Here is a 24,693-nt window from a genome sequence, read left to right as displayed (position 1 = left end):
CAAACTCCAGAAGCATGTGCTACCATGTGCATCTGGCTTAAGTGGGTTCTGGGGAGTTGAACCTGGGTCCTTAAGCTTCCCAGGCAAGTGTCTGAACTGCTAATCCATCTCTCCAGCCCTAATATATCAGTCTTATTTAAACTATTTACTTAGGATAAAATTATGTGGAGTAGTAAGGCATGGTGGTGCATGCCTATAATTCCAGCTACTTTGAGAGGCAGTGTGTGTATATATGTAATGTATATGTACGTATGTGTATATATGTGTCCATAAACGGGTGTGCGTATATGAAAGCCAGAGGTCCATATCAGGTATCTTCTTTAATCACTCCCCGCCTCTGTTTTCTTTTTTTTAATGTAGGATCTCACTCTAGCTCAGGCTGATCTGGAATTCATTATGTAGTTTCAGCATGACCTCAAACTCATGAACACACACACACACACACACACACACACACACACACACACACAGAGAGAGAGAGAGAGAGAGAGAGAGAGAGAGAGAGAGAGATACTAGGTGTGCCACGACCTCCAGGCCCTACAAAAGGACTCTACGTGCCACCTTGTGCATCTGGCTTTTGTGGTTCCTGGGTAATTGAACTGAGGTCCTTTGGCTTTGCAGGCAAGTGTCTTAACCACTAAGCCATCTCTTCAGCACCCCCCCAAGTTTTTAAGTGTTTTCTTTCAAATTTTTATTAGCATTTTCCATGATTATAAAAAATATCCCATGATAATTCCCTCCACCCCCCACTTTCTCCTTTGAAATTTCATTCTCCATATTACCTCCCCATCACAATCATTGGTTCTTTCTTTTTTTATTCAGACTGCTTTGAGAGCAAGCCCTAGTGAGTCTCCTGCCTCTGCTATACTCAGGACTGGGGTTGTAGGTGTATGTGGCCACATCTGGCTTTTATTTTATTTTTATTTATTTATTTGACAGAGAGAGATGGAGGGAGAGAATGGGCATGCCAGGGCCTCCAGCCACTGCAAACGAACTCCAGATGTGTGCGCCCCCTTATGCATCTGGCTAACGTGGGTCCTGGGGAATGGAACCTGGGTCCTTTGGCTTTGCAAGCAAACACCTTAACCATTAAGCAATCCCTCCAACCCCACGTCTGGCTTTTTATGTGGGTGCTAAGGATTAAACTAAGAGTGAATCAGATCACTTTGGGCCTTCATGTTTGCGTGGCAAGTGTTCGGACCCACGGAGCCCTACAGACGCTTTCATTACTCTACCACTTCCGTGCGGGGAGAACTAGTGATTCCCATGCTTTAAAGTACCTACTATATAATAATTGCCCGATGTTAACCTTCAAACCCCAATACAGATGTCACTACCAGCCACAACTTTATCCAGCCTCTTCCACACTCCCTTCCCCCTCTGAATCCTCCAGTATTTGCTCTCTCAAATCACTATATATAAACCTCCAGGATAATAATTAGTGCAATAAATTATATGGTTTTGTTGGCTGGTCTTGCATACCAGACTTTGAGTACCTCAAGGGAAAGGGTGATGTCACTAAATTATACTGTAGAAGCATCATTAAGTGTCATCGTTAGATCACTGTCACAGAGGACCTGGAACAACATAGGAGTCGTCATTACCCTCACGAGAGCTGCACAGTTCCGAGCAATCTACGCTTTGCCATAGAGGATGGAAGAGAACAGAAAGAAAGAGACATGAGAAGAGAAGGACCATGGGAACATGGGCAATGGAACGGGGTGTGGGGGAGGACAAAAGAGGGTAACAGGAAAGGAATATGATCTAATTTCAGTGTCTCCGTATTAAAACTTTCAATCAAATATTTTTAATCAACAAAAAGCAAATGTTATCTTTACCAATAACACCTTTATGCAGGAAAAGTCAACAATGAAACCAATAACTAAACACCATTGGGGGAGAGGGCAAGATCCGCATGTGCAATAAACCAGTACACTCCAAGTGCATATTATGTGCCAAACACCTAACTGGATACTACAGACTGCAGAGTAAAAAGATGTGATAAGGAGAAAACAAGACATGGGATTATATTTTAATAGTCCTTTAAAAAATATTTTTAGGGCTGGAGAGATGGCTTAGCGGTTAAGCGTTTGCCTTTGAAGCCTAAGGACCCCGGTTCCAGGCTCACTTCCCCAGGTCCCATGTTAGCCAGATGCACAAGGGGCACAAGCGTCTAGAGTTCATTTGCAGTGGCTGGAAGCCCTGGCGCGCCCGTTCTCTCTCTCTCTCTCTCTCTCTCTTTCTCTCTCAAATAAATAAGCAACAAAAAAAATTAAAAAAAAAATTTAAAAAATATTTTTATATGAAAGAGAGAGAGGGAGAGGTTATGAGAAAGAGTGTGCATGGGCATGCCAAGGCTTCTTGCCACTGTAAGCAAACTCCAGACCCATGCATCACTTTGTGCATCTAACTTTATGAAAGTACTGGGAAACTGAACTTGGCCCGCCAGGTTTTTAACTGCTGATCCATCTCCCCAGCCCTATCTGAACAGTCCTTTATTTGAACAGTCTTTTAAACTTTCTGTACGTAATATAAAAAAGAAAGAAGGGGGATGGAGAGATGGCTTAATGGTTAAGTGCTTGCCTGTGAAGCCTAAGGACCCGGGTTTGAGGCTCGATTCCCCAGGAACTATGTTAGCCAGATGCACAAGGGGGCGCATCTGGAGTTCATTTGCAGTGGCTGGAGGCCCTGGCAGGCCCATTCTCTCTCTCTGTCTGTTTCTTTCTCTCTCTGTCACTCTCAAATAAATAAATAAATAAATAAATAAACAAACAAACAAAAAAGAAGGAAGAAAGAAAGGCTGGAGAGATAGCTTAACCATTAAGGTGCATGCCTGGGAAGCCTGAGGACCCAGGTTCAATTCTCCAGGTCCCATGTAAGCCAGATGTACATGGTGGCACATGCATCTGGAGTTCATCTGCAGTGGCTAGAGACCCTGGTGTGCCAACTCTTTCTCTCTCTCTTTCTCTGTATGTGTGTGTGTGTGTGTGTGTGTGTGTGTGTGTCTAATAAATAAATAAAATCTTTCAAAGAAAGAAAGAAAGAAAATTAACAAAAATAAGTAAGAATTAGCAATGATAATAATAAAGCATCTGAAAGTGCTTTCTTCTTGCCCAGGCCTTTTAAGCAAGCAATTTCTTATTAACCTGTAACATTAGACTTAATTTTTTTTTTCAGTTGCTCTTAGTTATATTACGTAAGATGCAAAACTTAGCAGCAGTAGCTATTTTTTACTGTTTGGTAATGAGGTTTTTTAAAATTGTTTTGGGTTTTGAGAAAGGGTTTCATAGCCCAGGCTGTCCTAAGTCACTTTACAATTGTGAGACTGGCTTTGAACTGATCCTCTTGCTTCCGCCCCCCACATGCTGGTACTATAGATGCGCACTGTCATGCTGGGCAAAACAGTTGCTTTTTAATAGCTCATGAAAAAAATCAAGACTGTTACAGTCCGAAATCCAAATATTTATTTCATGGTTTTAAGGAAGATTAGTTTTAGAGAGGCTAGTAGCCAAAACACATGCAATTTAAAAATCATACAGATCTTAAAGAGAATAAAAATAGAAAGACAAATAGCTCCATTATTATTCTTAGCTTAACTGAACAAGAATATATTACAGTCACATTCATAAGTAACTATGCACTATACTGGATTCAGGGAGGAAGCTCCATGCTTACCATGAATCAGATATACATTATGGCTCAGAAAAGCTGTTTCCAAAGCCGGCTAAGGATTTCTTCTGTAGCTAAACAGGATGACTGTAAGTGTTGAAAGGTAATTTTCACAAACTGAAGAGAAACTCATCCAAAGCTTATATTATAGTCCAAGTCTCAGATTAAACTTGCAGCATTTAAACCAGGTAGCTGAAAACAGATCCGTGCATTAAATCCTCCAATACTGGCTTTTTTCTACTTTTTGTGTTCACAGAAAATCTCAAGGAAAATGTGGCCTTTCCTCTGGCATAGAACTCTCTTTAGGTAACACACTTCTGACTCCTCTGACAAATAACTCTAGGACACGTTTGAAAACAGAAAAGACATGATTGCTCCATGAGTCTGCCCTGTGAACAAATTCCAATGCGCCTGATGATATTTCTTTTAGAAGCAGCAAAAAATCTGCCAGACAGCTGTGCTCTGGGAAACTCAAGGCATGACCATGCGAAGCTACCATTACTATTTGCTTCAAAATCCCCAGGCAGTGTCAACACAATGGCAGCAGCTTTCACATGAAGAATGTTTTCCTCTCTGGGACCAGTGGAAGATTCTAGAGCCAGGCATGGTAATACACACCTGTAATGCCAGCCCTGGGGAGGCTGAAGGTGGAGGATGGTGAGTTCAAGGCTAGCCTGAGGAATGCAGACTAAATGCAGGCAATGGGACAAAAATCCACTTCTGTCGAGAGATGGCTTTGTGGTTAAGCCACGTGCCTGCAGAGCCAACAACCTGGGTGACTGGGATTTGATTTTACCCACTTAAAGCTAGATACACAAAGTGGCACATGCACCAGGAGTTCGTTTGCAGAAGCTGGTGGCCCTGGCATGCCTAGTCTCTCTGTCTCCTCTCTCAATCTCTCTGATTACAAATAAATAAATAAGATGTACCTTCGCTGGTTGACTGCAAGGTTAAGTCATAACCAGCCAGGCGTGGTGGCGCATGCCTTTAATCCCAGCACTCGGGAGGCAGAGGCAGGAGAATCACCATGAGTTCAAGGCCACCCTGAGACTACACAGTGAATTCCAGGTCCGCATGAGCTAGAGTGAGACCCTACCTCAGGAAACAAAATAAAATAAAATAATAAATAAGTAAATAAGTAACCAGAAACATAAAATGAAATTAAAATGAATTAGAACAACAACAGCCTAGAATTGTGTAAAATACCACATGAGATCAGTATGGGGTGGCTGCTACAATTTGTTTTAAAAAAATCTACTTCTGGAAGCCAAGAGTACCCCCCCCCCAAAAGAACATCCATCTATTGTGCATTTGACAAGCTGAAACCTACATCTTCAATAGGACTTGCTCTAGGCAGAGCCTGGAGATCTATGAAGCTTGGACACTATGAGGCTGCACTTTGCCTGCATCTGTAATCAACAAGCAGTGAGGACATATGACTTAACCTTGCAGTCAACCAGCGAAGGTACATCTTCATTTTAGTTCCAAGTGTATGAGAGATTTGGCTGAAATGGAAGAGTGTTACTCTTAGGACATCAAGGTTTAACTTTCTCAAAGATATCATGGGGACCCATAAGCCCTAGGTGATGGCAGTTAAAATTAATGCTTAAGCTCAGACACCTACAAATTCATCAGCTTGGACTTGTCTACCCTTTGCCTACCTGTTGTGGCCCCAAGCACAGTAAAATATGGAACAATTCTGCCTACACTTCTAAACAGATGCAGGTAAGCCCATCTCTAACCCTGCTGTTAATGAACACTGATGAATGTTCATGTTAGCAGCTTTTCATATGCATACCTTCTTAATTAGTATGATTTTGCATCTAACCAATGTCTTCAAAAGAATGGTAAGAGGATCTGGAGAGATGGCTCAGGGGTTAAAGCCACTTGCTTGCAAAGTCTGATGACCCAGGCTTGATTCCCCAGTACCCATATAAGCCAGATGCACAAAGTGGCACATGTATCTGGAGTTCGTTTGCAGAGGCAAGAGGTCCTGGCATGCTCAATTCCCGACTCCTTGCAAATAAATATACAAAATATTTCTAAAAGAATGTTAAGTAAATTTGGCAGTCATACTAGGTTCGTGATAAGTATGAATCTTTGCCTTAAAATTTCCTGTGACAATCAGAATTAACATTCATGATACAAATGTACCAGTTACTTAAATATCTGCTAAATGGGCCAGTGAATTCTAGTAAACATACCTATAAATTAAATGGTAATAAAATCAAAAGCACAGAGTCTGTGAAAAGACTTCATAATGCCAACAACCTACAACACAGACTCTGGAAACAAAGGAAGAAAGCCCTGCAGAATGACATTCTCATAAACACAGAAGGATTGGTCCTTGGATAACCTACACATGTGTTATATTTGATAGCTAAATGAATATTCCATGCCACTGATTTTATAAGAGAAATAAGCATCTAAAACTCTATGAAGAATCTAGGCTAACATTTCTTTTCCATTTTATTTCAGATTTATCAGCAGCAGCCAACTATACTTAAAGCAAAGAAAACATTGGCAGCCCTGAGTTGCTTGGTAAGAAAAGCCAAGCCAACTGGCCTTGTCATAACTCATGTGCAAGCTAACACTACTCTCTGATTTCACTAGCAACTTGTTCCCCAGCCTTGCTTCACAACTGACAATATATCCCCACACTAAAAAGTCATTGAGAGGCTGGAGAGATGGCTTAGTGGTTAGGGTGTTTGCCTGTGAAGTCTAGGGACCCAGGTTTGATTCTCCAGGTCCCATGTAAGCCAGATGCACAAGGTGGCACATGTGTCTGGAGGCCCTGGTGTGCCCATTCTCTCTCTCTCTCTCCCTCTGTCTCTAATAAACAAATAAAAAATAAGCCAGGTGGGGTGGAACACGCCTCTAATCCCAGCACTTGGGAGGCAGAGGTAGGAGGATCACCGTGAGTTTGAGGCCACCCTGAGACTACATAGAGAATTCCAGGTCAGCCTGAGCTAAAGTGAGACCTTACCTTGAAAAACAAAAATAAACAAATAAATGAAAAAGTCATTGAGTTTTAAAACCAAACTCCCTATTCTGCTAGAATCTGGACACTGCTCCATGTATTATATCGCATATAAACAGTAAACCTTAAGTCAGAATATGCAGGAAACTGAGAATTATTCTGAAAAACCTGAAACTTTATCTATTTATTTACTGAGGGAGCGAGAAAAATAGAATGGGAGTGCCAAGATCTCCTGCTGCAAAAGAAATCCAGGCACACACGCCACTTAGTGCATCTGCCTTTATGTGAGTACCAGGGAATCAAACCCAGGCTGGCAGGCTTTGTAAGCAAGTACCTTTAACTGCTGAGCCATCTCTTCAGCCCCCAAACTTGAAACTCTTATCGTTGTCCAGATCTGAAGATCTACATTTTCACGAAATTAACAAAAGTTAGTTTGCCAAGAATTCCCCCAAATCTAGGTTTTGTCACCGTGAGGCTACTGCATATATCAACTCTATATACTTGACTCAAAAAATCTGCAAATGAGCTGGAAAAATGGCTTCCCTGGTAAGGTACTTGCCTGAAAAGCCTTAAGGACCCAGGTCCAACTGCCAGGACCCACATAAGCCAGGGGCACAAGGTGGTGCAAGCCTTTGGAGATCATTTGCAGTGGGTGAAGGCCCTGGCAAGCCCATTCTCTCTCTCTCTTTCTCCGTCTATCTGCATTTTTCTCTGTCTCTCAAATAAATAAATAAAATGAAATAACAGATACAAATATTCAGGCATGTATCCATAAACATTGTTTAGGGCCTTTAGAAGTAGCCCAGATTTCTGCTTGACTTTTTACTCACAGGTCGTAATTTAGCTAAGGTTGCCAATCAACCATGTATCCAATAGGTGCTTGCCTTTTATTACCTAAGTGGAATTTCGTTTGTTTACTATTCTAGTCTGGCCCAGACATCCAATAACCTGGCATTCAGCTGATGCTATCTGCCTCCCAAAACTGTTTTAAAGTCTGGATAAGATCACATGGGTAGAGCTCCTAGCATGACACCCAGCACACAGTAATCACGTTGTTTATTTGGGTAAGACTTGCCTGAACTTTTCAGGCCAAAGTCATACCTTTGGCGTGTAGAACTTGACATCAGTTTACCAGCCATCTGAAACAGGATTCTTCCTATTTTTAATTTTAATTTAATTTATTTATTTGAGAGCGACAGAGAGAGAGAGAAAGAGAGAAAAAGAGAGATAATGGGCATGCCATGGCTTCCAGCCACTGCAAATGAACTCCAGAAGCATGAGCCACTTTGTGCATCTGGCTTACATGGGTCCTGGGGAACCGAGCCTCGAACCGGGGTCCTTAGGCTTCACGGGCAAGCGCTTAACCGCTAAGCCATCTCTCCAGCCCTGAAACAGGCTTCTTTTTTAAGTATGTGTATGTATGTGTGCATGAGCACGCATGGCCAGATGACAACATACCCTCAGACACACTGTTTCCCTCTTTGCTGAGGCAGCACTCACTGGCCTGGAGCTCACTGATTAGGCGAGCCTGGCTGGCCAGAGAGCTCCAGGGAGCTTCCTATCTCTGCCACGAAATAGAATTATTTTCAGGCAATGAAAATAAATGTGAGGGCCGGAGATATGGCTCAGCCGTTAAGGCGCTTGCCTGGGAAACCTAAGGACCCAGGTTTGATGCCCCAGTACCCACATCGGCCAGGTGCACAAAGTGGCACATGTGTCTGGAGTTTGCAGCAGCTGGAGGCCCTAGTGTGCCCATCCTCTCTACATATCTGCCCCCCTCTCTGTCATAAATAAATAATAAATATTTGAGAGTTAATAAAATACATGTGAAGCAGCATGGAGCAGCAAAGTTCTATCCACAGCAAGAATGATTGCCCAGCGTAAGAGTGAAGCTGGCTTTCCAGACACTGGTGTGTTCCTGATGGGTTTCCATAGCAGAACCAGTACCTCTACTTACAATGCAAACCTTGGTAACTGATATCCTACTATCCAAACTGTACTATGGCTCCATTCATGAGAGAAGCAACATGGGCCAGGATCCACTCAGGGCAGGCGCGGCTAGGGACAGAATGAGTAACAGAGAAAGGAAAACAATGGGGGCTGTAGGTCAGTAGCGCCTCTGTGAAAACAAGACTGTAAACCTGCGGGGCCCGACCAAATGTCCAGGCCAAGAAATTGTCAGAGACATGTGTTTGAGTGCACATGCGTGGCGGGTTAGGCTTGGCAGCGCATCCTCTGGGAATTATCTGGTTTGAAAGGTGGGCGCTCCTTAGATTGCCTGCCAGTGGTTGGGCAATTTGCAATGCTGGTGAGTAAATATTAAGTTATACACAGCTGATAAGATTCCAAGTATTTCTCGCCTACAGGAAAATATAGGAATGTCATTTGGTAGAGATACGATTGATTTCTACCTCACAGAAAAGATGACTCCAATGTTTACACTTACAGACTTCCCTTACAGAGTATTAACCAGACCTGCAATTATTATTTATTTTGATTTCCTTTATTTCCTGATCGTATGCATCTATATGTGCTATACCTTCTCCTCTGAGATTATTGTACTGTGTTATTGGTTTTCCTATTAATTACAGTCAATTGCACAGGCGTGGTGACACGTGTCAATAAGCCCAGCGCTTGAGAAGACGAGGCAGGAGCATTGCAAGTATGGGACCAGCCTGGACTACAGAAAGACCTTATCTCAACAAGCTAAGACAAAATAACAAAAAAAATTAGTAAGTTAATTAAACATCTGGTGTGTTATTTATAGACTGATTTTACCTAATTTTGAAAATTTTACTTTAAAGCAGTAGAAGATACAGCACCTCTCACGAAGAAAGCACTTTTCTGGGAAGGGAAACTGATGAGGCAGAAACGGGGCTCTTAGTTTTGGCCAAAGCGATGGATTTTTTGTTTTTCTCAAGAAAAAAAAAAAAAAGAGGAGACGTAAAAGATGTCAAAGCATTTCACAGCTCTTATCTTTAGTCAGAGGCTGTAGGGATGCTCCATTATACTACCTTTTATGCACTCTTTTTCTGATTAAAATAACTCATCAGTTGCATCTTAAGGGTATTTTTCTTTTGTTTGTTTTGGAGGCGTGAAGGATCAAACCCCAGGCCTCTCCTGTGATAGACAAAAGTGGTCCATCGCTGAGCTGCTCGTCCAGCCTCCAAGGGGGTGTGTGTTACTGTCAGTTGAACTGGGGAATGCAGATAGCTCCTTCCCACTTCTTCCTTAGGATCAGCTGTACGCATGGAAACAGATATATACTACTGGAGACGTACACCTTCTATTTCACAGTTTTTCACTGTAGCTGCTGCAGTCATGGGCACATCCCAGACAATTATTTATTTATACAACTAAATTACCAGAAATGTGCTATCCCATTAGGGGAAAGCAACTTAGCACACTCAGGAGCCAGAACTTCACAAGAAACCAGGGAAAGGATGTGCTGGGAACCCAGCTCTGGGTTTCGTTCCGCAAAAAGGCCCTTTGGTCTATCACCTGGTATTCTATCTGACGCTAATGCCCAGAAAATAGCCCAAAGCTTGCCAAGGGAAAGCCCGATTGATAGCCTGGGATCAAGCAAATGGCAGCCAGCATGCAGCCTAGGCTACCAGTTCTTTGCTGGTACCAACAGAAAAATGTCAGTCAGCTTTCATCAGACTGTTGAGGAGTCGCTGAAACTTGTTAGCAATAGGGGACCAGAGTTAAGTGTCGCTGCCATGATTCAGCGGCGAAATGGGGCTACCAGCGGACTGGGAAGAGAGCAGCAAGACTTGAATTCAAGTTCCAATACCCTTGAAAAAAATCCTGGGCATGGGCTTCCACACTTGTAATCCCAGCCCTGGAGAAGCAGAGACAGGAAGATCCCTGGGCCTTGCTAGCTCACTAGTCCAGAGTATTCAGTGAGAGACTCTCTCAAAGAGAAGATGATAGAAGGACTGGAGAGATGACTCAGGGCGTAAGACTGCATATTGAGTAACCACGGGCTTGAGGACCTGTGTTTGACTCCCAGCACCCACGGGAAAAGCAAGGCATGGTTATGCATGCCTTTAAACCCAGAGCTGAGGGAGGCGGACAAGGACACGTTTCTGTCCAGTACAAGTTTACAAGGATGAAAAAGACTAAAGGTCTTGGAAGGCTGGGTCATAGCTAGTCACAAGCACTTCTAGAGACTCCCTGTGCAAAGGAATACAACTTCATTCCTGAATGAATCACGTGCCCAGGGCAGTTTGCTTCCCTCACTGCCAATTGCCCAGTGTGAGGGAAAAGGCTTGCTTGGAAAGAAGTGCGTACTGACACCCTGGGAAGCTTCGGTGAGCTTCGGTGACACTAAGTCACAAGGGTCTGCGGCAATGTCACTTGGGCAGAGATGATCTCTTTATTTTTTTAGTATTTTTTTTTTAATATCTCAATTCCCCAGGATCCATGTTAGCCAGATGCACAAGGAGGCGCACGCATCTGGAGTTTATTTGCAGTGGCTGGAAGCCCTGGCGCGCCCATTCTCTCTCTCTATCTGCCTCTTTCTCTGTCGCTCTCAAATAAATAAATAAAAATAACAAAAAAATGGTTTTTTTTAGTATTTTTAAAAATATTTTATTTATTTATTTTTCTGAGAGAGAAATAAACACATAGAGAGAGAATGGGCACACCAGGGCCTCCAGCCACTGTACATGAACTCCACACACGTGTGCTACCATGTGCATCTGGCTTTACGTGGATACTGGGTGTAGCAGACAGCTTCAGGTTTGCTGAGATAATCTTCCAGACCAGGCAAAGTTATCGAGGAAGGGATATTTATTGACGCTTACAGATCCAGGGGAAGTTCTATAATGGCAGAAGAAGTTGGCCTGCCTTCATAGGACCAAGCAGAGACAGAGAAGCACAAGCCTAAAAGCCAAAAGCCACAGCACACTTCAGGAACTCCAGCTAGGTACACTTTGCATATCTTTAGATTGACATCGGAAACCCACCACCATACCTTAAGATAAGCCCAGTGGCATTGCCTCCAGCTAGGTGGTTGCAGATGCAAACTACAAACGAATAAAAAACTGAATATATTGAGGGTCATCTATTCAAACCCCCACCCTGGGGAATCAAACCTGGGTTTTTTGGCTTTGCCAGCATCTCTCTGGTCTAGGAGGAGATCCTCTTAACATTGAAATTCTCTCTCCTCCCTCTTGTTGAAAATCACAATAGTGTACCTTTTGTTTTGTGTCTTAGCTTTTATGTTTTGTTTTAAGGCTTTAAAATTGTTCTATTTATATTTATTTGTTTGGGGTGTGTATGTGTATATATGGACATGTCAGGGTCTCTTGCTGCTGTAAATGAATTTCAGATGCATGTGTTACTTTGTGTCTGGCTTTATATGTGTCCTGGGGAATCAAACCCACACTAATAGGGTTTGCAAGCAAGTGTCTTTAACTTTTGATCCATCTCCAGTTTTCATGAAAACTAAAATATAAACCAGGCATAGTGGTGCACACTTTTAATCCCAGCATTTGGGAGGCACAGGTAGGTAGAAGGATCACTGTGAGTTCGAGGCCACCCTGAGACTACATAGTGAATTCCAGGTCAGCCTGGGCTAGAGTGAAACCCTACCTCAAAACACACACACACCTAAAATATAAATAGGCTGGAGAGATAGCTCCGTGAACATGAGAACATGAGGTTGTTTGATTACCTAGAACCCATGAAAAAATGCCAGGCATGTTCACTCAGGATTCCAATCCCAGAGCTGGAGAGGCAGAAATGGGGGTAACCCTAACACTCACTGGCTAGCCAATTCAGCCTAACTGATGACCCTGTCATAAAGAAGCAGACAGCATTTCTGAGAAATGACAACCAAGGTTGTCCTCTGGCCTCGACCTATGCATGCACACATTTGCACACGTGCCTGTCCACACATGCACCTGCTCACACATACACACATGCACACTCACCGAGGCCAGGGAAAAGGAGACAGCCTTGGAGTCACTGCCCAGCAATGTCGGAGGGGACAGCTCAGAGAAAGAGCTAGTGAAGCCGACGTGGTCGGTACCTTGCTGTGGAAAGACCTGCATGTTCATTGGGTTTTATGCTTGTCAATGTCCCACCATTCCACGAAGCAACTGTAAGACCAATTTTATCCTCTAAGCCAAAAACAGGAACTGAACAGGCCCCTGGAACAGGAAGCAGGGAACAGTCCTGTGGCTACCACAGAGGAACTGACCTGTAGTGGCAACCTTCCAGAATACTGCCAACAGCCCAGGGCACTGGTGAGACAGACAGTGTGGTGCCCTCACAGGCAGACTTCACCTAGAGAGGGCACCGGCTCCAGCACGTCGAAGAAGCACGATCCGAGGAGGCTGGGAAGCAGGGCCAGTCATGACCATCTGTAGTCGACTATTTTGGGTATGAAATGGGAACTCTAGAAATGGATCTATTTTTATGCTTGAAAGTTTTCTTTTTAGATCTGCTTCCCGCTTCCTTACCCCACCAGCCCACCGCAATCTTCTGTTCAAGTTCTTTCAGGGAAATTAGACTGGCCAGTTATCCAAGAGAACGAAAACCAGGACATTGCTCTGGGCCCGGAAGGGTGGGGGGCAAAGCAAAGGCTGACTTGAAAATCACCGAGGAAAACATGTGTGGGGTACCACAGGGACACTGCTGGAAACCCCTTCTCAACCAGATGCTGGTTTTCTGTTTGTCTTAACAAACGTCCCTGCTTCCACTCTTTTTTTTTTTTTAAGAAGAGAAAGGATATGTTTATTTATTTATTTGTGTATGTGTGGTAGAGAGCGAGCATGCCAGCCCCTCCTGCCACTGCAAAGGAACTCCAAACACATGTGCCACTTTGTGTGTCTGACTTTATGTGGCTACTGGGGAATCTAACCCACCAGGCTTTCAGGCTTTATAAGCAAGCCTCCTTTAATCACGCAGCCCTATCTCCACTTTTTTTTTTTTAATTTATTTATTTGAGAGCAACAGACACAGAGAGAAAGAGGCAGATAGAGGGAGACAGAGAATGGGTGTGCCAGGGCCACCAGCCACTGCAAACAAACTCCAGATGCGTGCACCCCCTTGTGCATCTGGCTAACATGGGTCCTGGGGAATGGAGCCTCGAACTGGGGTCCGTAGGTTTCACAGGCAAGCGCTTAACTGCTAAGCCATCTCTCCAGCCCCGCATTTCCACTTTTGACCATTTAACTAGGGCTTGTTTCTTTTGAGAAATAGAGTGACTGAAAGGTGACAAGGAGCTAAAAGGTAATTTCGATTAGAGGTTGTAAGCATGATATTGATTTGCCTAACAAAGTTTCCCATTTTAAAGGTGAAAAGGGAAAAATGAATGATTATACTCTGTATTTCTATATATTCACCTAATTGCAAGGTTATGCTTTACTTAAAATTTTTATTTGCTTTGAGAGATGGTCTCATATGGCTTGTGCTAGCCTTGAACTTAATATGTAGCTGACCTTGAAGTCCTGATCCTCCTACTTCCATCTCCCAACTACTGGGATTATACTTAAGGATTTATTATTATTTTTCCTGGGCTGGAGAGATGGCTTAGCAGTTAAGGTGCTTGCCTGCAAAGCCAAAGGACACAGGTCCAGTTTCCCAGGACCCATGTAAGCCAGATGCACATGGTGGCAATGCTTCTGGAGTTCATTTGTGTGCCCATTCTCTCTCTCTCTCTCTCTCTCTCTCTCTCTCTTATAAATAAATAAGTAAAAATAAAATATTTTGGGGCTGGAGAGATGGCTTAACGGTTAAGGCATTTGCCTGCAAAGCCAAAGGATCCTGGTTCAACTCTCCAGGACATCCGTAAGCCAGATGCACAAGGGGAGGCATGCACCTGGAGTTCATTTGCAGTGGCTGGAGGCCCTGGTGTGCCCATTCTCTTTCTCTCTCTGCCTCTTTCTTTCTCTTAAATACATATATAATTTTAAATATCTTTCCTTTTCAGGAAATCACAAAAGCAGCTGGATAGATGGCTTAGCAGTTAAGGCATTTGCCTGCAAAGCCAAAGGACTTAGGTTCAATTTCCCCAGGATCCACATAAGCCAGATACACAAAGTGGTGCATGCGTCTGGAGTTCATTTACAGTGGCTGAAGGCCCCGGCATGCCCGTTCTCTCTTTCTCTACCTGCCTCTTTCTCTCTTTCTCTCAAATAAATAAAATAAATCTTAAAAAAAAAATCACACAAGGTAGCTGGCTTTTGAGTTTCATGTCTTTCTCTATAATATCCTTATTTGAGGAAAAATAAAAAGTTGGCAGACACATGACAATTCTCTTGACCTGTTTTTTTTTTTTTTTTTTTTAAATTGGCTCATGAGACCCACTATTTAGGAAGGACAGATTCAGAGTGTATAACAATATATATGAACTCTGTTACACTTGAAAGCAGAAATGCAGAAGTCAGCTAGAAATATTTTGAGAACTCAGTCTGGAATAGATGGGGTACAAGGGTTATGTTTTGTTCTATTTTACCAAACAAAACTGGAAGTCCTAAGGATCTGTGCTGGAAGCAGGAGGAGGCAAAGTCCAGGAAGGTCAAATGCCACTCTGTCAAGGGGGCATGAATGGGCCACCTTCACCACAGCTCAGTCTATTGAAAACACAATGGATGCAAATAGCAAAGCTAAGTTCTGAAATTTTCAACTAGCATGTGCTTCCTTCCGGTTCCCCACTATTGCTATAGCGTGAAAGACTGAGTAAGAGATGGCAATCTGCACTGAGCCAGGCTAAGAGGAAGGCCCCCGGCGGATGTGATGGCTGGTGGCAAGGAAAGGGGAAGCGGGCACCCCATCTAATCCAATGCCCACCAAAAGGAAAACAGGTGGCCTTGAGCCAAAGCAGGTCCCTGAGTTCTACATCAGCAGGAAGTTGAGAGCCATAAATAGGTCAGGAGAGGAAGAAAGCTAAAAGAGATGAAAGTGTTCAAGGATCTAGCTAGCATCACCCCCTCTTTCCCAGCACCCTCTTTGCAGCCTCTCCCTAGCCCTCCGCCCCAACCCACTACCACCATCCCAAGCTGATGCCACCCCTTGATGTGGCCAAGATGCAGGCGAACGTCACATCAAAGTCAAAGTCCCTGATCTGACACATGGAAAAGTATAATTGAAGTCCCAGTTCTAAGTGTCAGAAAAAAAAATTACTGCATGTGGTAAATGGGTTCTATACGCTGAATTAACAAGGCCTCTTATAGGCTAGTTCTAGAATGGGCCACTTTGTCACACTGTTTCTGAGGAAAAGTGTGTGGCAATCTTAATTCATTTAACCTGAATGAAGGTATATCACATATTTATGGTTCAGTATTTTAATGAGCAAAACGGGGCAATAATGAAGGCTATTCTGGCAGCGTTTACAGAACTAATGTCCATTAAAAAGTCTTTCTACTGGGCTGGAGAGATGGCTTAGCAGTTAAGGCACTTGCCTGCGAAGCCTAAGGACTCATGTTCGACTCTCCAGGTCCCACATAAGCCAGATGCGCAGTGACACATGACCAAGGTCACGTGTGTGCACAAGGGGGCGCACATGTCTGGAGTTCAATTGCAGTGGCTGGAGCCCGTGATGTGCCATTTCTCTCTCTCACCCCCACGCCCTCTCTCTCTCTCTCTCTCTCTCTCACACACACACACACACACACACACACACAGAGGCCAGTCTACTAGCCTTGCCTCAAAACAAAAAAATTTTTTACGTCTGTGTGTGTGTGTGTGTGTGTGTGATGTATGCGTGTGTATGTGACCATGTGGTATCCCAGGTGCTTGTCTGCAGTGGGGTGTGACTCCTTACAATGGTGAGAGAGGAACAAAGTGCAGGTGTCCTGCTCCATCTGTCCGTTCTTTTTTTTTTTTTTTAATTTTTTGTTTATTTTTATTTATTTATTTGGGAGCAACAGACAAAGAGGCAGAGAGAGAGAGAGAGACAGAGAATGGGCGCACCAGGGCTTCCAGCCTCTGCAAACGAACTCCAGACGCGTGCGGCCCCTTGTGCATCTAGCTAACGTGGGTCCTGGGGAATCGAGCCTCGAACTGGGGTCCTTAGGCTTCACAGGCAAGCGCTTAACCGCTAAGCCATCTCTCCAGCCCCCATCTGCCCATTCTTACTTGATCTGGAGTCTCTTACTGATTCCAGAGCTTGTTGGGTTTTTTTTTTTTCTCACGCTCCAGTGATTCTCTGGTCTCTGCTCCCCTGTGGATTGGGGTTACAGATGTGTGTGGCCATGCTCAGCTGTTTACATGGGTCCTGGGCATCAAACTCGAGTGTTCTCTCAGGCCTCCTCAGGCCCTCACACTCGCACAGCAAGGGCTCTTAACCACCGAGCCATCTCTGTAATCCTCAAGGAAAAAAAAAAAATTGAGGGCTGGGGATGTCGCTTAGTTGGTTGAGTGCTTGCCTGACATGCACAAAGCCATGGATTCAATCCCCAGTGCTGAATAAACTGAGCATGGTGGCGCCCCCTATAATCTCAGCACTTGGGAGATAGAGGCAAGAGCATCAGAAGTTCGAAGTCATCCTTGGCTACAAAGCAAGTGTGAGGCCTGTCCAGCCACTTTGAGTCTGTCCGCAACACAACGCCTTCTATCATGGGCATCCATCTCTTAGCGCCTACAGAATCTCACTGCCTACAGTGCAGAGGCTGGAGAGGGATGTGGGTGGCTTGGCATCTGCTTAGAATGAGTTTCTTGTATATGTAAAGGTACAAGGACCTTTACATAAGAATAGGGCAAAAAAGAATTAGAGCATTGACATCACTTCTCAGAATAAGAAAATAATTAAGTGTAGACCTTGAACAAACTAGAACAGGTGATAATATTTCAATCAGAAAAAAAATCAGTGAAAACCTTCAGCTATAATATATTTTTTTATCTTTTTAATTTATGTATTTGAGAGAGAGAAAGAGGAAGAGAGAGTATGGGCACACCAGGACCTCTTGCTATTACAAACTAATTCCAGATGCATGTACCACTCTGTGCATCTGCCTTTATGTGGGCACTTGGGAACTGAACCCAGGCCATCAGGCTTTGCAAGCAAGCATCTTTAACCACTGAACCATCTCTCCAGCCCCTATAATGTATCCTTTAAAAAGACAGAGAAGCCGGGCGTGGTGGTGCACGCCTTTAATCCCAGCACTCAGGAGGCAGAGGTAGGAGCATCACTGTGAGTTCAAGGCCACCCTGAAACTCCATAGTGAATTCCAGGTCAGCCTGGGCTAGAGTGAGACCCTACGTCGAACCCCCCCCACCAAAAAAAAAAAAAAACAGACAGAACACACAAAAATATGGAAAGCTTATAACAATGTCAGCTGTGTTTTTTACATAAAGTTGGGCTACTTAAGCTCCATCATTACCCTTTTAACTGCTGACATTGTTAACATTGTTTAACTACCTGCAGCTCAGTGGTACAGTACTTGTTTAGCATGCACAAGGCCCTGGGCTTGAGTCCCAGCACTGAGAAAGAATCGCTGTGGCCTTGGTTGGCAACTTGCTTAACCTCCCATCTGGCTTCTGGTGGCAACTCGGAACCTGCGCGCCCACCCTAGCTGGAAGTCCAGAGCTGTGTGCTGGGCACCTGTGGCTTCTATGTGACCCTCAGTCATTGTGACAGCCAAGGCAGAGTCTCTCCTTTCCACCAGCACTGAGCTCCTCCAGGCCAGGGACGGGACAGACGTAAGAAGTTCATCAGTGTTTATGAAGCGAAATGATTCTTTTGTAATAGCACTGAAGTTGTAAAGTACAGAGTTAGAGAGCTGGAGGGAATCTTAAATACCAATCACTCCAACCCTTCATTCTTACAAAAGCTGAACTGACAGCTCCGCATTAGAGAAACCACAGGACCAGAATTCAGACCTGAAGCTCCCATTCTTTTTTTTTTTTTTTTTAATTTTTTGAGGTAGGGTCTCACTCTAGCCCAGGCTGACCTAGAATTCACTATGGAGTCTCAGAGTAGCCTCGAACTCACGGTGATCCTCCAACTCTGCCTCCCGAGTGCTGGGATTAAAGGCGTGTGCCACCACGCCCGGCTTAAGCTCCCATTCTTGTTCTGCCTGGCACACCAGCTTGCCTTGCAGACTCACAGGGGGTCAAGAGAATCTTGGGAGTTTGGTCCAAGTCTCCCTCTACCTGGCCTTAGCTAACTTCACAGGCAAACAATCTCCACTAGAAGGAACAAAAGGCCCTTCTTATAATTCCATGGCCCACAGCTGAGCTAGGATGAAAATTCAGTCTACTTGGAGGAGCAATGCTCTGCCTCCAGGGCTCAACCCCCAAGCGCAAGCAGGAGTGTGGGGGAAAGGCCAGAATAGCCCAGGGGCCTGCAGCTTTTGTTTGCATAGCTTGTAAGCTAAAAATAGTCTTTACATTTTATGAATTACATGAAATTCAAGTTTTAGAGTCCAGCAATAAAGTTTTATTGGTACACAGCCATAATCATTTCCTTTTTCTTTCCTTATTATTAGGGGTGGGGTTGTTGGATTATTTTGTAAATATTTTATTATTTGAGAGGGAGAGAGGAAGGGAGGGAGGGAAGGAGAGGGGGGGGGAGAATGGGCATACTAGGGCCTCCAGCCACTGCAACTGAACTCCAGATGCAGATACTACCTTGTGCATCTGGTTTATATGGACCCTGGGGAATAGAAACTGGGTCCTTAGGCTTCATAGGCAAGCTCCTTAATTGCTAAGCCATCTCTCCAGCCCCCTTGTTTGATTTTTTTTCCCTCTGTTTATGGTTGTTTATTTGGTTTCACAATGTAGCTGAGGTTAGCCTTCAACTCACTATGTAGGCCAGGCTGGCCTCCAACTCTTCTGTGCCATAATCACTGAACATCTGTGAGAGCAACCTAAGAGACCAGAGTGACTGCAGAGTCTCAAATATTTACTATCTGGCCTCTGGGGGAAAAAAAAAAAAAATGCTGGCCAGCTCCTGATGGAAGAAGGACAATCCTTCCAACAGCATGACCATCCAACTCTAAGGCCCTCCCTCAGTTAACAAAAATAAAACTGACATCATCCTCGAGCTGTGACATAATCTTGCTGAATGTAATGTCCTCCAGCTGGGCAGGGGTTAAACTGGGACCTCCCCTAGGTTGAAAGAAGCGATGGGGCGGGAGAATGCTGACCCACTAATAAACGGGTCTTGGAAGCATGCCCTCCCCAGGGTCCCACGCTGCACCTAAATACCCCTGAAGAACTTTGCCTGTTCTCCCGTCTATAATCCCCAGTGGAACTCTTCTCTTAACTCTACCAGTAAACCAGCACAAACCAGAGATGGCCAGGGCCTATTAGTATATGCCAACTGAAGTGGCATACTGCATTGGCCAGCTACTACCCATGAATGCCAAGGCCAGTAGTTCATCCCTGAGTTTGTTCACCTAACAAGGTAATTGTACTTCCTTCCCAGAGCTCCCTGCAGGATTAATATATAGTTCAAATATCTACTCCCTTCTAACCTCTCTCCCTTTCCCAGAGATGGGATTTGGAAAAATAAGGGGGGGAGGGGAATGAGCCTTGTTAGGAAAGTTTCTCTTTCAAATTAGTTCAGATTTATTTTCCACTTCTAGAAAAAACATAAAGCCCAACCTATCAGCTCAAAAAAAAGGGCTCAAGTCTTTCTTTCAGTTCTTTGAAACTTCTTCCAAATTATAATCCAAAAATAAGAGAGCTATAATTTTTAAGAAAAGTTATATTTATGTAATTTTTATAGCAAGCCACCCAAAGAACCAAGTCATAATATATTATATTCATGTTCAGCTATGAAAACCAAGACTGTAAAAAAAAAAAATTACCAAAACCAGAAAGTCTAAGTTTATTTAGTCTGGCTTTCTTAACATGAAGCTCTTCTTGTTCTTAAAATATTCAGCGTTGGCTAAACTCCAAAACTGACATAAGCCTACTTCAGGTGTTTTGAAGAGGCAGTTAGAGAATCAGAACTGAAAACAAGATTGAAATGTAAAACCCCGTATGTGATCACAAATACAAGAAGTTTATTGTTTGCAAATCATTAGAGCGGGTTTCCTCACACAATTACAATAATAAATATGCAGATATTCTTCACACTGGATTTCAGTAACATGTTGCCAATCCCAACATTTGCTAACAGGTAGCTAATTGCCTCACTTACTGGAATTACTTAATATTTTCTGAAATCTGAAACAAGTTAAAATGATAGTTCCCCTCCCCCCCATGGATTAGGCTACCAATTGCTTTAATGACCAAGCTAATCTGTCATTAAGATAACATATCACCAATTTAGACAATTTTAAATTATAAACTTTTCAGCCCAATGTGGGGTAATTAAAAAGAAGAAGAACAAAAAATCAGACAGGTTCTTATGCCAAGTGTCTAACAAAGATATCAGATGCATTGAGCGTAAGTCGCAATATTAATACTTCGGGAAGGAATTATTTGCACGTTCAAATTGGTAAAGTGATGGGGGATTCGAGCCACTAAAACTTGAAGAGAAAATGACTTGGGTTAGACTGCAGCCACATCACACGAACGCCAACAGGTCACCTGCAAGAGCGGCTGGCTGGGTGACATAAAGCATCGTTTCTGCCCTCCCCAAACTACATGGTGACCACAGGGATAGGGTGGGTGGGTGGGTGTGGGTGTGGACAGACCTAACCATGAACACATACACTTCAAATGAGGAGGAATGATGGACATGGACCAGGGCTCCGGCGTCTGGGGGGAGTGAGTAGTCAGCGGTGTGCCCAGATCCACACTGGCTCTGGCACCAGCACGCTCTCCCGGAAGAGGCGCACGCCAGGATACTCATGCCGTGCTACCCGGTGCCCCCAAGGAGGGGCGAGGAGTAAGCATGCTTTCCAGCCCGTGGCGAAAAAGAAAAAAACAAAACCAAACAAAATCCTCGCCCGCAGAGGGGCTGCTCGCTCACCTGCATTGTAGAAGCGGTCCAGCACCGTGGTCTCCCCGAAGTCCAGTTTCCCGAAATGCAGGGTCTCCAGGGTGGCACCCACCGCCTCGCACGCCTCCCGCAGGCTCTGCAGGGCCTCGCTCTCGGCCACCACCAGCTGCCCCTGGCTCGCCTCGTTGATCACATATGCCACCGTGGTCCGTCGTCCACTCGAGCTGCCGGAGTTACCCCGGCCCCGGGGGGCGCTGCTCCCGGGGGTGGCAGCAGGGCACCCGGTGGTGCCAGCAGTGGAGGCGCTCTCCACGTTCCAGAAGCTGCCCGGTGGTGGCGGCGGCGGCGGCGGTAGCTGGTTCGCTTCCCCCTCGGTCCCCGGCGCTGCCCTCCGGCATCCGCCGCCGCCACCCTCGGGGAAAGCGCAGAAACCCGAGGTGGCGAGAGGTGGCACGGAGAAAGTGATGCCTTCGCCGGCTTCCGTGCCCATCTCTGCCGGCCGGGTTGCAGCGACGACGGCCGAGGCGTCCCCGGACCAGACGCACCGTCTGGCCAGCCACAGCTCGGGGCTGCTGCGCGCCCTCCGGGCTAGGCAGCTGCCATCGCGCGCCGCGCCTTCGCCGCCGCGCCGCCGCCTCCGGTCGGGCGCCCTGTCCCCCGCGGCCACGCCGCTGCCCGGCGGTGGCTCGGCCCTCCTCGGCGCCTCCGTGGCCACGCCGCCGCCCGCCCGCCCGCCACACGGTGTAGAGTCCACGGGGCGTGGGGAAGCGGGCGCAGCGGCTTCCTTTTCTTGGCGATCGGACAAGTCTCCGGGGGCCACCGTGCGCCGCGCTGTGGCTCAAGGGCGCCACCGCGCTCGGGGTAGCGCAGCGCCGACGCTGACCCAGGGCCGAGGAACCGGCTCCTCCCGTCCCCGGGCGCCGGGGCTGCGCGGGCGAGGGCGCCCTCTGGATGCGCAACTCCGTACCTGGCCAAGCACCTTACGGGGCGGCGAGCGGGCGGGCTCCTCCGGGGTTGAGTCCCGGAACCACCCCGGCAGCAACCGAAAGGACCCGCCTCCCTGCTCGGCGGCAGCGCCTCTTCATCCGCTCCTCCTCCTCCTCCTCGTCGCCGTCGCCGTCGCCTGGCCGCCTCTCTCTCTCTCTCTTCCGATCGCCAGCGCCTGTCTCGCCGCCACCCTCCCGCGGCCGCCCACTCGCCGGCGCGGCCCCGGGGAGGGCGCCGCTGGATAGCCCGAGCGCGCACCGAAACACTCCCCCTCCTCCGGGCCACCGGGATCCAAGACGACCTGGAAGTAGGCCAATGCGAAAAGGCTCTAAAAGTCTCCCAGGCAGCGAATACTCCCAGGGCGTCGGGTCAGACTTTGGCATGCATTTGCAATGCCCCCCCCACTCCCACCCAGGCTCCGCGTGGCTCGAGGCGGGACGGTTTCCACTAGCGCTCGGGTCTCAACTGGAAGGTGGTTTATAAGTGGCAGCGGCGCTAAATTTAGACGCGGTCAGCTAAATTTATCAGGCGGAGCCGCTGGTACCTTTCATTTTAATATTTCCAGTAGCCTGAGCTGTTATCATTAATGGGTAATTGATTAGCTGCAAATACTGAATGACATAGTATTCTCCTTGACCACGGTCAAAATCTCCGCCACAAATGCCAAAGAGTTAAGATTAAAAAAAAAAAAAAGATGGGTGGGAAATCACCGTTCATAGATTAAAAAGAGGAAAGTTGATTGTTTTTTTTTTTAATTGAACCACAGAAGAGAAGTGTGTGGATTGTTTGAGAGTAATCAACAAGCCCTCACGCCTTCACGAAGCAAAACCAGATGTGTAAATTCCCAGAGAAGTCTACTGGAATGCTAGACGTCAATGACAGGAAAGCCAGTGCAAATTGCAAGAAATAAAGTAGCTGGACCTGGATTTCCCAAAGCGAGATGAGTGAGAAACGGCAGAAGGAAAAGCACGCATTGCATTTCAAGCTCCCAAAGGCCTTACTTAATGCTATATTAATTACTGAAGGGCTAAGACCCAGCATCTGAATCTAGGGGGGCGGGACAGGCACTAAGAGCATAACAGACAAATACATCTTGCCAGTTTCCAAATAATAGTGGTTTTCTTCCTGTGACCTTATTGTATTCTCCAAAACAGTTGAAGCCTGGAAGACTTCCCAGCGACTCGTGTTCCTTCTACAGTGGTGCTAAGCTCATTTTCTCCTAAAGGACATGCTCAAGCATGACTTGGGGGCCATTCCCAGTTGAAAAACAGTGAGTGCACACTATTAAGCTGTGTTACAGGAACATCTCAAGTCTCCCATCTGTAATGAGGAGGAGTCCAGAGGAAGTGGGTTATCCAGTGTCAACACAGGACAAAAGTGGATTACTTCCCCACACCATTCACCAGGAAAGTTTTGATAAGAGGCTTATCTGCCAAACTTGAACTTATGAGTACTTAATAAGTATAAAGGCAAGGTTTTTTGTTTTTTTTTTCCAGTTTAGGAATAACTATCAGGATTGGCACTCAAAAATCGGAAAGGAAAAATATTATAAACTTGATAACATAAAGTCTTTCCATGGCAAATGAACTAGAAAATTATAATTTGATTACAAAGTCTTTCCATGGCAAATATAGCACAAGTAGACTAGACAAACACATGCATTGTTATCTGCAACTGATAACATACTCAGGAGTTTCTAAAAATAAGAGGGAAAAAAAAGACCAAAAATTCTTTGAGAAAGAAGCTACTTAGGAAGGCATAACAATTTAGTAACATGGAAATATAGACAGTGGCTCAGACCCATATATAAAGAAACTCATCCTTATTTATAGTAAGTGCATGTTAGAATTACATCAGTATGCCACTTTTTTCACTGTGTTGGCAAAAGTCCTGCAATTTGACAACATGCTCTGTGGATTAGGTATAAGAAAACAGACATGCTCTTTTGTGTGTGTGGAATGATGAAAAGGGATAAACACAGTGGGCATGGTGGCATGTGCCATGACCCCTGCACTTGGGAGGCTGAGCCAGAAAGGTCACACCAAGTCCGAGGTTAGCCTGGGTGACATAGTGAGTTCCAGGAGAGCCTCAGCTAACTAGCAAGAACCTATCTTTTTTTTTTGTTGTTGTTGTTGTTGTTTTTCAAGGTAGGGTCTCACTCTAGCTCAGGCTGACTTGGAATTCATTATGTAGTCTCAGGGTGGCC

The 24,693-nt window shown here is 45.3% G+C and overlaps 1 protein-coding gene across 1 annotated transcript in view; it reads right to left on the bottom strand.

Annotated features, from left to right (window-relative positions):
• Nucleotides 1-22,035, bottom strand: part of Map3k5 (mitogen-activated protein kinase kinase kinase 5) — a 280,474-nt gene extending 258,439 nt beyond the window's left edge. The window contains exon 1 of the mRNA XM_045158755.1: nucleotides 21,531-22,035. Within this exon, the coding sequence (XP_045014690.1) occupies nucleotides 21,531-21,990 (460 nt within the window). The 5' untranslated portion in view covers nucleotides 21,991-22,035. The remainder of the gene's footprint in view (nucleotides 1-21,530) is intronic.
• Between the last annotated feature and the right edge of the window lie 2,658 nt (nucleotides 22,036-24,693).

Source organism: Jaculus jaculus, chromosome 9 (genome assembly GCF_020740685.1).
Source record: "Jaculus jaculus isolate mJacJac1 chromosome 9, mJacJac1.mat.Y.cur, whole genome shotgun sequence".
NCBI lineage: Eukaryota > Metazoa > Chordata > Mammalia > Rodentia > Dipodidae > Jaculus > Jaculus jaculus.
The sequence above is the reverse complement of the archived record's forward strand: the minus strand, read 5'-3'. Positions and strand labels throughout refer to the sequence as shown.